This window comes from Arvicola amphibius, chromosome 1 (genome assembly GCF_903992535.2).
Source record: "Arvicola amphibius chromosome 1, mArvAmp1.2, whole genome shotgun sequence".
Classification (NCBI taxonomy): Eukaryota; Metazoa; Chordata; class Mammalia; order Rodentia; family Cricetidae; genus Arvicola; species Arvicola amphibius.
The window spans coordinates 95,114,815-95,128,021 of record NC_052047.1 but is presented as its reverse complement, the minus strand read 5'-3'; the positions used below and the strand labels follow the sequence as shown (position 1 = coordinate 95,128,021).

Sequence of the window (13,207 nt, the reverse complement as noted above, 5' to 3'; positions counted from 1 at the left end):
TGCTGAAAACAACAGACAGGTTGAACATAATCTGAAGAAAAACAAATATCCCCTAAATGTGGAAAAAAACACATAGATACAAGTTGATAAGATCTGCAGTTCTAAGTGCTCTCCTAGGTCATCTGTGGTCAGTAAAGTAATTACTCCCCTTGTAAAATTCCATGAAAGACTTCTATAAATGATTCCTTGACCTTTTCCATGCTATGTTTTTTGTGCTGTCCAATAAACACAGAGTGATCCCTTTGTTAGACAGAGGCACAACATTCAGACAACACATACAGGCAATACAGACAGATCCAACATATAGCATATGTAGGTCAGACATACCACAGACCACAGACTAAAGACAGACAGGAAGCACAGGCAGGGAGGCAGAGAATTCACAGTTTGGCTTTCTTTTGGTCAAACTTCTCCAAGAGGAGATCACACACATGTGCATATCAATTTAAATTACCAGAGGTGAGAGGGACATGATGGAGAAAGACACCGAATGTCAGTCTCTAGTCTCCAGGAAAAGAAGAGCACATGTATGAATACACATGTACAACACACAATTACATACACATACACACAAATACATACAACACACATGCATACTCAACATAGAATTCTAGATAAGAAAGTGGGTCCGCTTCAGACATATGAAGTGGATGGTTCTATGCAGAGAGGAGGGTGGACGTAGGCAGCCCTGTACCTGGCGGTTGAGCAGACAATGAATGAGGAAGATGAAAGCCCCCTGCAGGCTGTTGATAATGGTGAACAGGTACGCCATGGTGCTTGCCATGGAGTCAATCTGGAAAATGCCCAGCACCCAGGAACAGCCCAAGATGAAGACCTGGGCAATGGCCTTGAAGGTGAGCAACCTGGAAGGGAGTGGGTACAGAAGGAATTGTCCTGAGAGCGGGTATGGTCATAATAAATAAAAACATATGCAAATGCCATTTACTATGTGAATTTATTTAGATATGAAGGCTAGATTAGGAAAGACAGATGAGAACAGGTGGAGCCAAAGCTGTTTTGTAGGATAATACGATGGTGACAACACTGTGAAGGAAAAGAGGAGGAGGAGTGTGGGTAGCCGCATGCTGTGCTGAGCATGGACCAGGCTCGGGGCCAATCAGAGTATCATTGCTTCATTCACTAATTCAATCACCTTCTCTGTACCTCACACTTTCCACATGACTCAGGGAGTCACACTGTCTCCCTAGCCAGAGAAAGTGATTCCAGGTCAGACCATATGACTCCCTGTAACCCTAGCACCCAAGAATCATGGATTTCAGACCTGCTGGTCCTATGGGAGAATCTGTCTCAAAATAGACATTTTAAAATATTAGTGTTTTCTCACATTTTGGTGTGGTGTGCGTGTATCTCTGTGTATGCATATGTGTGTGGTATGTGTACATGTGCATGTGAATGCATGTATGCATGTGTATGTTCACTTGTGCATGTATGTGGATGGATGTGCATTTTGTACGCATATATGTGCTTGTCTGTGGCTGAAAATGCATGTGTGAATGTGCATTGTGTATTTACATTTGAGCGTATGGGTTTGTACATGTGTGCTCATGAGAGTGTATGCATGTTGTGCATGCATATATATGTACACTTGGGTGTGGGAGTGTGTGAATGCTTGTATTATTTGCATGTATATGTGCATGTATCCATGTTTATAATTGTGCGTATGTCCATGTTTGTCTGTGTTCATGTATGCATTTGTATCTATGCATCTATGAGTTCATTGTGTAAGAATGTGTGTGCATGTGTGTATGCATACATCCATGTTGGTGCACATGTGTGTGCATATCTGTGTTGGTTTGAAATAAAATAGCCCACAATGGTTGTGGCAGTATTGGAAGGTGTGAATTTGTTGGAGTTGGTATAGCCTTCTTGGAGGAAGTGTGTCAATGTGGGGGTGGGTTTTCAGTTCTCCTATGCTCAAGCTACTTCCAGTGTCAAAGTCTACTTCCTGTTGCCTGTGGGATTAATATGTAGTAGCTCCTTCTCCAGTGCCATTTCTGTCTACACACCGCCATGCTCCCCACCATGATGATAATGAACTAAACCTCTGAAACTGTAAACCACCACTACTGTGTGGCAATGGTCTTGTATTCTGTAAAGTTTTGTCACTTGTACTGGTTTAGTAAAATGCTGCCAGTCGCCAGGCAGGAAGTACTGGCAGGAGAATTCTGGGAAGAGGAAAGGCTCGGTCTGCAGTCATCACCTAAATGCAGAGGAAGCAAGATGAGAATGTCTCACTGATAAAAAGGTACCAAACCACATGGCTAACACAGACAAAAGTTATGGGTTAATTTAAGATGTAAGAGTTAGTAAGAAGTTTGAGCTAATAGGCCAACCAGTTTATTATTAATGTAGACCTTTGTGTGTTTCTTTGGAACTAAACAGCTGAAGGACCAGGCGGGACAGAAACCTCTCAACACACCACCTCAATTAAATGTTTTCCTTTATAAGAGTTACTGTGGTCATGGTGTCTCTACACAGCAATTAAAACCCTAAGACAACATCCATATTTTCATGTGTATCTGTATGACCATGTATGTGTGTGTGCATTATGCATATATATCCATGTTTTATGTGTATGCATTGTGCATGTATGTCCATGTTTTCATGTGTATGTGCTCACACTGAATGTATTGACAATCTATAAGAAGGTTTGGTGTTCCCAGCAATTGTGGCAATGCTTATTACCAACCTAAAGAAAACATATCACTATTCCCTTCCTACAGATGAAGAAACTGAGCTTTGTGAAGGTCGTGTAACTAATGTAATATCACAAATGGCATCGATGGAATAGGCAGTTTGGCACCTGGACCCTGCTATTCTGTACAAGCCCCATCACTTGAATACCATGAATATACAAGAGGTGGTCGCAATCCAGCAGGTGGCTCGATGGGTAAATTGCTGCTTGGTGCACAAATGTGAGGACCTCAGTTCAAATCCTGAGGACCCACATGAAATCAAGTGCAAAATGTGTAATCTATAATCCCCATGCCTCTGTGTTGAGAAGAGAGGAAGAGACAGGAGGATTGAGCCAGATGTCCCAGCATACACAGTGATGAACTACAAGCCACTCTATCTCAAACAAGATGGAAAAAAATACCAAGGTGTCCTCTGACACCTACATGTGTGTCATAGCATGCATGTACCTGCATAGGCACATGTTATATACAGAAAAGTGACTGGTGAGGCTCTGTCAGAAGAAGGAAGACAAAGGGGAAAAAGTCAGAAAGAGGCTGCACCTGGTGTCCTTGAGTTTTGAGACTTCTGAGCTGACGCTGCAAAGCTTCTGCCTCAGCACCCACAGTGTCCAGGCGAGGAGAACAGAGTTGATCTGCAAGGTCAAGCAGAGGGTAGGTAGACCAGACACACAGACTGATCATAACCAATCTGACATAGAAATCTGACCTCCAGGAACCCATCCAGGATGCCAGACTTCGATCCTGAATTTGTCAGATCCAAATAACCAGGACTGAATCAGTTACTGATGACTTCCCAACTGATGCCTCTGCTTCCAATTTAGGATGAGCAGCAAAAAGACATCATCACTCCTGATTGACCACATGAGACACCCCACTTGTACTTAGTTGACTTGCTGCTTCCCCATGCTACAGCATCCAAAACACACTTCTTATGCAGTGAAACTGGTCCCTCCCAGCCTGCTCCTGAGTCCACACTGTAAAAGTGATATACACCTCCTGTATTACAATAAAACAACCTTGCAACAAATTGTCCTTGTTTTTCCCATGTTTTTGTTGTTTTTATTTCCACCATCTATTAAATTAGAATTGAAGCCAAGGTTGATGTTATAGATTATGACACAAGAGAGTTCGTTGATTCTCTTCAAAGGTGTTTCCCCAGCCTCCTCAAAGTGGTTTGATGGTTGGTATTAATTGTCAACACCTAGGAGGAAAGCCTCCAGGAACACCTGTAAGAGACTGTCTAAGGGTGGTCTCTAAGTATACATGTGGGAAGTATCTTGACTAGGGGGAAGACTCAGCCACTGTGGGTGGCACCATTCCCTAAGCAGAGGCTTGTGTATATATGAGAGTGGAGAAACTAAACTGAGCACAGTATGCATGAGCTCATTGCTCATTGCTCATTGCTCATTGCTCTCAACTGTGTGTGTGATGTGACTAGTTGTTTGACTTCCTGTGGTCTTGATTTTTCACACTGATTGGCTGTAACTTGGAACTGTGAGCCAAATAAGTCCTTTCTCCCTTAAGTTTATTTGTTAATGATATACTGGGGGGGGGGATGATTCCACTATAATTATAATCATTTTCTCCTTCCCTTTCCTCCCTTCAGTTGTTCCTTGCTCACTTTCAAATTCATGGCCTTTTTTGTTAGTTGTTGTAATATACATATATGCAAACATACATGTTTATGTGTGTGTGTATGTGTGATCTGTTGTTTGGCAGTATCTGATTGCCTTTGTCACTGTGGCTCTGCAATATAATTTTAGTTTTGTTTCATGTTCATTATTATTTTACTTGCATGAATGTCAATGTGAGGGTGTCAGAGCCCTGAAACTGGAGTTACAGACAGATGTGAGCTGCCATGTGGGTTCTGGGAATTGAACCTGGGACCTCTGGAAGAGCAGCCAATGTGCTTAACCTCTGAGCCATCTCTCCAGACTCAACTGCACTATAATTTGAGGTCAGGTATTGTGACAACTCCAGTCATCATCTTCTGATGACTTATTTGGTTATTTCTGCCCTCTTATAGTTCTGTGTAAATTCTTGGGTGGTTTTTATAGGTCTGTGAAGTATTTTTATGGAAATTTCACTGAATATGTAGGTTACTTTTGATAATAAAACCCAGCCATTTTACTACATTAATTCTGCCAACCCAGAATCATGGATAGTCTTTCTGTGATCTAGAATAAGATATCAATGACACAAGGAAAAAAGAACCAGGGGTGACAGCAGAAACACAACTGCATAAGAAGTAGAGGCTTGATGGAAGGCAAGTAGCAAGAGATAATGTTCGTCACATTTGACTTTGACAGCCAATGTGACACAGTCTACAGTCACCATAGGAGAGAGTATCAACTGAGGAGCTGCCTGGGTCAGACTGGCCTGTGGCTATGTCTGTGGGGCACTGTCTTGATTGCTGTCTTCTGCTGGAGGGCCTATCCCAGGGTGGGAGGTACCATTGTGACAGCAGATGATCCTGGCATGTTTGAGAAAGCTAAGCAGGAGTCCACACCTGGACCAGCAAACAGCAAAGCTTCTCAGGCTTCTATTTCAAGTGCCTCCTTGCATTCCCACCATGATTTCCTTCAATGATGGACTATGGCCTTGTCTTAAAGTTCCTATTGCAAGCAAACACCATGACCAAGAAGCAAGTAGCAGAGGAAAGGGTTTCTTTGACTTATACTTCTGATGGAGGAGGGTCATCTGTATATCTGTTGTTTCATTGGTTAATTAATAAAGAAAACTACTTGGCCTGATAGGTCAGAACATAGGTAGGCAGAGTGGACAGAACAGAATTGTGGGAGAAAGAAAGAAGAATCAGGCAGATGCTTCAGGTAGTCGCCATGCCTCTCCTCTCTGAGTTGGATGCAGGTTAAGATCTCTCCTGGTAAGCGACCACCTCGTGGTGCTACACAGATTACTAAATATGGGTTAGTCAAGATGTGAGAATTATCCAGTAAGAGGCTACAGATAATGGGCCAAGCAGTGTTTAAATGAATACAGTTTGTATGTTGTTATTTCGGGGCATAAGCTAGCCAGGTGGCTGGGAGCCGGGCGGGATGAAAAGCAGGCCTGCCCACAGCTCCTTCTACATACTTCCACATCACTGTTCCTCGGTGAAGGAAGTCAGGACAGGAACTCAAACAACACAGCAACCTAGAAGCAGCAGCTGACGCAGAGGCCATGGGGGTGCTGCTTACTGGCTTGCTCCCCGTGTCTTGCTCAGCCTGCTTTTTTATAGAACTCAGGATCATCAGCCCAGGAAAGACCCTACCCACAATGGGGTGGGCCTTCCCTATCAATCACTAATTAAGAAAATATCCTACAGCTGGATCGTATGGAGGCATTTTCTCGATGGAGGGTCCCTCCTTTTAGGTACTCTAGCACGTGTCAAATTGTCATAAACCCAGCCAGGATAGACCTGAAGACTGACATAAACCCTTTTCTCCCTGTTAAGCTGTTGCCCACATTTTACTGCAGCAACAGTAATTGAGCCAAAACAGTACTCAGCATCTGCAAATATTGCTAGGTTTCTGCTTTTTTCTCAAAATTTCTCATCTCAGTTTTTCTAATAATGACCATTGTTCTTCACTTCATTCCTCTTCTTCCTTATTTTTCTTTTGGGTGCAGTGTCTTTCTATTTGCAATGTAGCTCTAGCTGGTCTAAAACTTAATTTGTTATGTAGACCAGGCTGACATCAGACTGACAGATATCTTTCTGCTTGTATATCATAAGTGTAGTTAAATTCTTTTTACCTTGTCTTCCATTCAGCATCTAGACCTAGAAGGGACGGATGGATCTATTTCTCCCCTAAAACACAAAGCATGAATAAAAAGGGTTGTTGTCCCTTCTAGATGTTCTGTACCTGAGCATGATTGAAAGTGAACAGAGAAATCACACCCACCTGGGTGGAAATCTCCAAGAACCAAGAATCATATGAGTTTGAGAGTAGTAGGCTTTGCAGTATGATGATACTTCCTAACTTTGGCTTTCCTTGGTCACCAAAATGTACTTGAACACAGGTTTCCTTACCGTGATGATCATGCAGACTGGCCCTAGGAAACTCCAGATGAACCCAGTCTCTCTATTCAGCCAACAGCTGTAGAGGAAAAACACAGGAGGCATGAGCATGTTGGTCTCACCCACACTGCCACTGGCAATGTGCATTCTGCAGAACACTGCAGGGTGAGATGCATTTGGAGCACTGATGGTGGGGTGGGCATAGCAGTGTCAAATGAGCAAAGATACACCTAGGCAAATACTCCTGAGACCTTTGCCTAGAATGGAGTTCAGGCTGATGACTGGTTCATAACTTTCACAGAACTTTCTTCCTCCATGCAGCGCTCCACTAGTACACTTTGTCGTTCAAACCCCAGCTCCAACCTTCCTCCAGTGAGAGATAATGACTCACCATTCTTGACTAAGAAATATACTAGGGTCTTATCAGCTTTCCACCCCTCTTCTTCAATGTTCCCTGAGCCTTAGGTGCAGGATGTTTTGTAGATGTTTCAGTCGGGACTGGCCCACAACTCTGGAATTTTGATTGGTTGTGGTTTTTCTATAATGGTTTCTGTTTATTGTAAGTTGTTAGGTTTCCTTGATGAGGGGTAAGGACTACATTTATCTGTGTACAAAAGAACAAATATTTAGAATATGGTTAGAAATTATGCTGATACTAGTAAAGTACTGGTTATCCTTCAATATCTGAAACTTCACTAGTCTTTAGGAAACTGCACAAAGGTTCTAGTACCAAGCATGATTTCTCTCTTGTTGGCAGGTCCTAAGTCCAGAACAGGTCTTGGAGAGCTGTTGCTTACTACCAAGGTGTGGAGGACCAGTGTTGCACATGTAGGGTTATCCTCCCAAGCATCATTGCTGTGGTTCTTCGGCTTCCTATGGGGGAAATTCCACCATATTCTCACCCCTACACAAGAACTGCCCGTCAACTAAGGAAGGCTATTGCGGGAGACATAGTCTCCAGGGGAAGAGCACACAATTGGTTATCAATATTAAATGGCTAGTCCTGAAATCAAACATACAAGCAGCACTGTGCAGTCTGAGCAGGTTTTATTTATGCATCTAGGAAAATAGTAAAAATAGCCCAACTATATAGTCTCTTGATGGGAAGTTAAACTCAGACAGTTGTGAATCTTCTATGTAGTAAACAATTTGGTGGCCCTGATACCAACAAAACTAGAGGACCTCCCCCTTCCTATGGCTCAGCAAGAGTTGAGCCTTATTAGAGTAGTGTAAAATGCTATTAAGCCAACATTTAGTATTCATGATAAGCCCCAATTACAAGGGTTCATTTTAATATTTTTAATAAGTTTAAATATTGGTGTCCATGTTGAGTTGACATATGATTGACAGCTATTACACACTTCCTGGGAAACCCCAGTTTCCTTGAGAAAAGGACTACCAGCCAAGCATATGCCCCCTAACTTAGTACACCACAAGGCCCTACCTCTCCCTGAGGATCTGTAGGCAGCTATTAGTTGCTGGGAGAAAGAGACAGAGACACTTTCTTCAGTGGTGCAGCTTCTGGTAAGTTACCTACACTCCTGGAAACAATCCCTCACCCATACTCTATAAGTAACCCCAATTAACTCATTGGTCACCCAAAAAAATGACATGAAGTAGAGGTGTCCTCATTGGGAAGATGGAGATCAGCAGGGTCAGTTGGAAGTAATTTAATTGATGTGGAAAGACCCATCCACCATGAGCAGAACCATTCAAAATTCTGGAAATCCTAAACTGTGGTAACTGGAGACAATGTAACTGAGAACAAGCAAGTGAGCATGCGTGCATTTATTTCTCTGTTCTTCACTGTGGATGTCATGTGACCAGCTGTTTTTGTTGCTTTTTAGCTTCACCATAATGATGGACTATCACCTGGAATTACAAGCTAAAATACAATCCTTTTCTCCTCCTACGTTGCCTTTTATCAAGTAGTTTATCTGAACAAGAGAATGAAACTATAATGCCTCCAACTTGAGTACTTTGAGCCACATATCTCTGACTTTTATACCCTGGACCGTGTAGATGCCTAGCTCCTGAGGCTGAGAGCTATAGGTATCTGCACCAGCTGAACACCCAAGGGCCCACACCTTCCACCCTGGAATGTTTCTCTTGTCTATACACATTATCCTTCAGGGTAGAGTGAAGGGTTCCATCTGATCAATCGGTAACATCCACTGCTAGAGTGACTTGCTCTTAATGGCTGCATAAGTGTTTTTGTGGTTTGAATGTTATGCCAGTTAATGTTTGTTAACTCAGTACAAACTAGAGTCACCTGGGAAAAAGGTAATCCCAAATGAGGGATGCCGCCATTAGATTGGCCTGTGGCTATACTTGTGGGTTATTTTCCAATGCTAATCAATAAAGGAGGTCCAAGCCCACTGTGAGCAGCACTATCCCTAGGCAGGTGGCCCTGGGCTGTAAAATGCAGCTCAATGAGCATGGCTATAAGCAAGCCAGAGAGCATCATGTCTCCATAGTTCCTGACTCCAGGTTCCTACCTTGAGTTCCTGCCCTGATTTCTCTGCCATGATAGATTGTTCCCCTTCAAATGTTCTTAAATAAAACCTTCATACCTTAATTTCATTATTATTTTGGGTACTTTTGCCATGGAAACCATTAAGGTAGCTAGTACAGCCATCATCACAAAGCCTGGAGCAAGATCTTCAAGAAGAAAAAAATGGCACTCACATATTATGCATCCCATAGCCCTGTGGCTGTATGCTGGCAGAGATCACGACAACCAGGCCTGGAAGCCCATAGCCAAAGGCACAGAGGTGCAGCATCTTGATGTTTCGAGAGCTGAAATAATTCACCACCTTCAGGTTTCTCACCATCAGGAAGAGCAACACTGCCTCCACCAGCATCCAGAAGAAGCAGGCAAGGAAAAGATAGTGCAGGAATCCCGCAATGATGGCACAGGCCGTCTGCAGGGGAGAAGTCTGCATATCAGGATCCTCCAACATGGGCAGAAGGTTGAGGGACAAGAACAAGTGCAGGATGGCCTCAACTGGGGCTCCTCAAACAATCCAGCCTCTTTTTTTCTGAGCATAATGTAGTCATTCCTTCACCATGATGGAATAGTGAATACCCAATCCAGGTAGCCATGGCAACAAAAAGAGAAATGTCTATGGTTGGATAGAGCTAATAAAAAGAGAGAGAGAAAGCCACCTGGGACTCCAGGTGCTACTTACTCAAGGTTTTCCTCAGCTGAAAGTCACCCTAGAAGTTAGTGTACATAAACAAAGGGAGGCTAAGGGAAGGAGGGGCTCTATAATGCAGCTTCCATGAGACATCATCCATGATGGTGTGTGACATATGCAGTGATGCAGGTTGTTTGGGGGTCACCCAAACTCCTGTAAGTAACCCTTCATCTGTGCTCTGTAAGCACTATGCACATTTGTTCACCAACTGGACCCATATGGAACCTTAGTTAGTCATCAGCCAGTAAAGTATTTTCCCCAATCCATGCACCACAGATGAGGAAATCCATTCCCAGCACCCTGATACAAGCCAGGCATGGAAAATCACACCTGTGGCCGCCTAGTAGGGAGCAGAGGACAGGGGCTGCCTGGGGATCACAACTAGACAGCTTGAGCCTACTTGCTGAGTTCCAGACCAATGAGAGAGCCTGTCTCAAAAAAGCAAGGTCAGGCCGAAAAGATGGCTCAGATGATCAATGCACTAGCTCCCATATTGATCACATGGAAGGAGAGAACTAACTCCTACAAGTGTCCTATGTATTCCATGACATGTACATGTGTGCACACATTCAAATACACACCCAGACAATAATATATAATACACAATAGTAGTGAGATGACTCTGTTTCTAAAGTACTTGCTACATGAGTGTGAGGACTGGGCCAGAGTTCAGATCTCCAGAGTCTGTATAAGTGCTAAGTGGGCATACTGGCACACCTGTAATTCCAGCTCTGGAAGGAAGCCTGCTAGAGAGACAATTCATATTGTCCAGCTCTGGATTGGTTTGAGAGACTTGACCTCAATAAGAAATGTGGAAGAGTGATTGAGGTTGAGTCATTACACCAAGTTCACATGCACACTCTTGTGCTCACACAGATGCAAACATGCATACACACATGCATATAACACATACAAGAAGAAAGAAAAATAGAACAATAGGAAGAAACAAAATAATTCATAGCATGATCCAGGAGCTGATTTTAAACTAACAACTGTCACAAGAAGTCAACCCAGTGAGAAGCTGACTATGATGGTTAGCTTCCTGTCAACTTGACACAAATGAAATTCAACTGGAGAGATGGAACTTTGACTGATAAGACTGACCTGTAGGCAACAGTGAGAGGCATTGAGATGGGAAATCACTGTGGGCAATACTATCTCTAGGATGGTGGCCCTGGGTTGTATAAGAAAGCAGACTGGATACACCAGGAGAAACAAGCCAGCAAGCAGCTTTCCTCCATGGTCTCTACTTCCTCTCTTGGATTCCCTAAACAGTGAACTGTGACATCAAAGTATAGGCTGGAATAAACCATCCTGCTCAAGTTGCTTTTGGTCATGGTATTTGTCACATCAACAGAAAGAAAACCAGGACACTGGCAGTGGCCTTGGGGAGGGAACTAGATAGGGATGAGGGGAAGAACATGGGAAGATGGTGCAGCTGAATTGGAACACAGTCCAAGGGTCACTAACCTGGTTGTCCGTCTTGTCTACACCCATGAGGAAGAGAAACTTGGCCAGGAAGAGACACACACAAAGGTGCAGGTGCATGTAGGGTTGGTTTCTGTTCTGAACAGCACGGCACAGCAGGAAGGTGGCTATGGCCAAGGCGAGGCACACCAGGGAGATGACTGTACCCACGTGGCTGATGACGTACAGGGAGAATTCCATCTAGCAGGAAGGAAAATCATTGTTGGCCTCACAGTAGAACTGAAATTCATCCTCAACCCCAGAAAGAAGAAAGCACCTTATTCAGACCTGAACTGGGAGGAGAGTCCAAGGGCTTCTGTCCCCTAGAGTCAAAATAATCTGAATGTCATCCAGGAAACTCTGAAAAATCCAAGCATCTCTGAGCACTCACTCCCCATCCCCAATATTTGTGGCCTTCCATACTGGAGAGAACATCCCCAAACTACAATTCCCATAATTGCTTGCTGTAGAAATCCTGGATGTAGTATTGATTCTCCAAGGAATATGGACATTTGAGAATGTAGAAAAAGAAGAATTTACCAACCATCTGGAGGTAAGGGTAAGCTGTGGCCAGACTCCGCACCCTAACTCTTAAGCCCCACCATTGCCAAGAGATGGAGCATACATGACCCTAGCAATTTCTAGGCCCTTTGAATTAATCTGTGAGGGGAGAGAATCATGAAGTTCCTATATCTCCTTCATCACTCAAAATGTCTGAAGCAGTTTCTTCCTCTGGGGTTGATCACTAACCAAGATGCTGATATCTGAAACATTTCAGCTTAGAATGAAACTAACAGTCATACTATTCATTAATGGATAGTTGTAAAATTCCTGGTTGCCTTTTCTGTGTTAAAGACATTGCCAGTCAGGGTCCTCTACACAATGTTGTCATACACTGTTAATATAATTGCCCACATTTTACTAGCTCACAGGTATAAAAATTTTTGATAAGACATAAATACCTCAGCTTACTAATCACTAAAAGAAGGAGCATAATAAGAACTGTTTTGTTTTGTGTGCACGTGTATACGTGTGTATACATTGTATGTGGCAGGTGCTGTGCACATGTTTCACAGGCACATGGAAACCAGAGGACAGCCTGTGGTGTCACAATAAGGAACATCATCCACAGGGACTTTCATCAGCTTGGAGCTCACCAAATGGACAAGCCTAGATTATCAGTGAGTCCTGGAGGTCCATTTGTCTGTCTCCCACCTCTGAAGGGATTCCAAGCCTGTGTCACCACCCCTGACCTTTGACATGGTGCTAGGGAATGAACTCAGATCTTCATGCCTCAAGGCAAGCACTCATCAGACTCAGCCATCTCTTCAGCCCATGGCTGCTGTTCATGGCCACTTCTATAGAATAACAATAAATCATATTAGTACTTATAAATATATCTTGTGATGTTAACTGTGTGTTAGTTTTTTTCTTCTTCTTGCTGCTTTACATGAGAGCTGGGTTCCACTCAGATAGGCTAAGTGGCTTATCTAGAAACAAAAACATGACTCCCACAGAATCTGAAAGGAAACATTATTATCATCCCACTGTAAGTCCTAAGCCCCACAGTCCCCTACAAGGGACTTGGTACCTCTGTTGTAGGGATGTGCCCCTTCTGTTGTGTGATATTTTGATCACTTTCTGACAATAAAACTTCCTTTGAATCAGAGGGTGGAGCTAGTCACTACCTGACAAAAATAACCATAGAGTTTAGAGGACTAAGAACAGATAGAGAGACAGGAAATGGTAAGGCAGGACTTAGAGAGGATCTCAGTCCTTTTGGTTACAGGAATTGAGGAGATAGA

General features: G+C 43.3%; 1 protein-coding gene across 1 annotated transcript in view; it reads right to left on the bottom strand.

The window, feature by feature from the left end:
* Positions 1–610: 610 nt before the first annotated feature.
* Adgre1 (adhesion G protein-coupled receptor E1) overlaps positions 611–13,207 on the bottom strand; it is a 105,970-nt gene continuing 93,373 nt past the window's right edge. Inside the window, exons 16-20 of the mRNA XM_038329316.1 lie at positions 11,406–11,603; positions 9,424–9,659; positions 6,748–6,814; positions 3,258–3,349; positions 611–863 (exon numbers count right to left, since the gene is read on the bottom strand). Of these exons, the coding sequence (XP_038185244.1) occupies positions 611–863; positions 3,258–3,349; positions 6,748–6,814; positions 9,424–9,659; positions 11,406–11,603 (846 nt within the window). The remainder of the gene's footprint in view (positions 864–3,257; positions 3,350–6,747; positions 6,815–9,423; positions 9,660–11,405; positions 11,604–13,207) is intronic.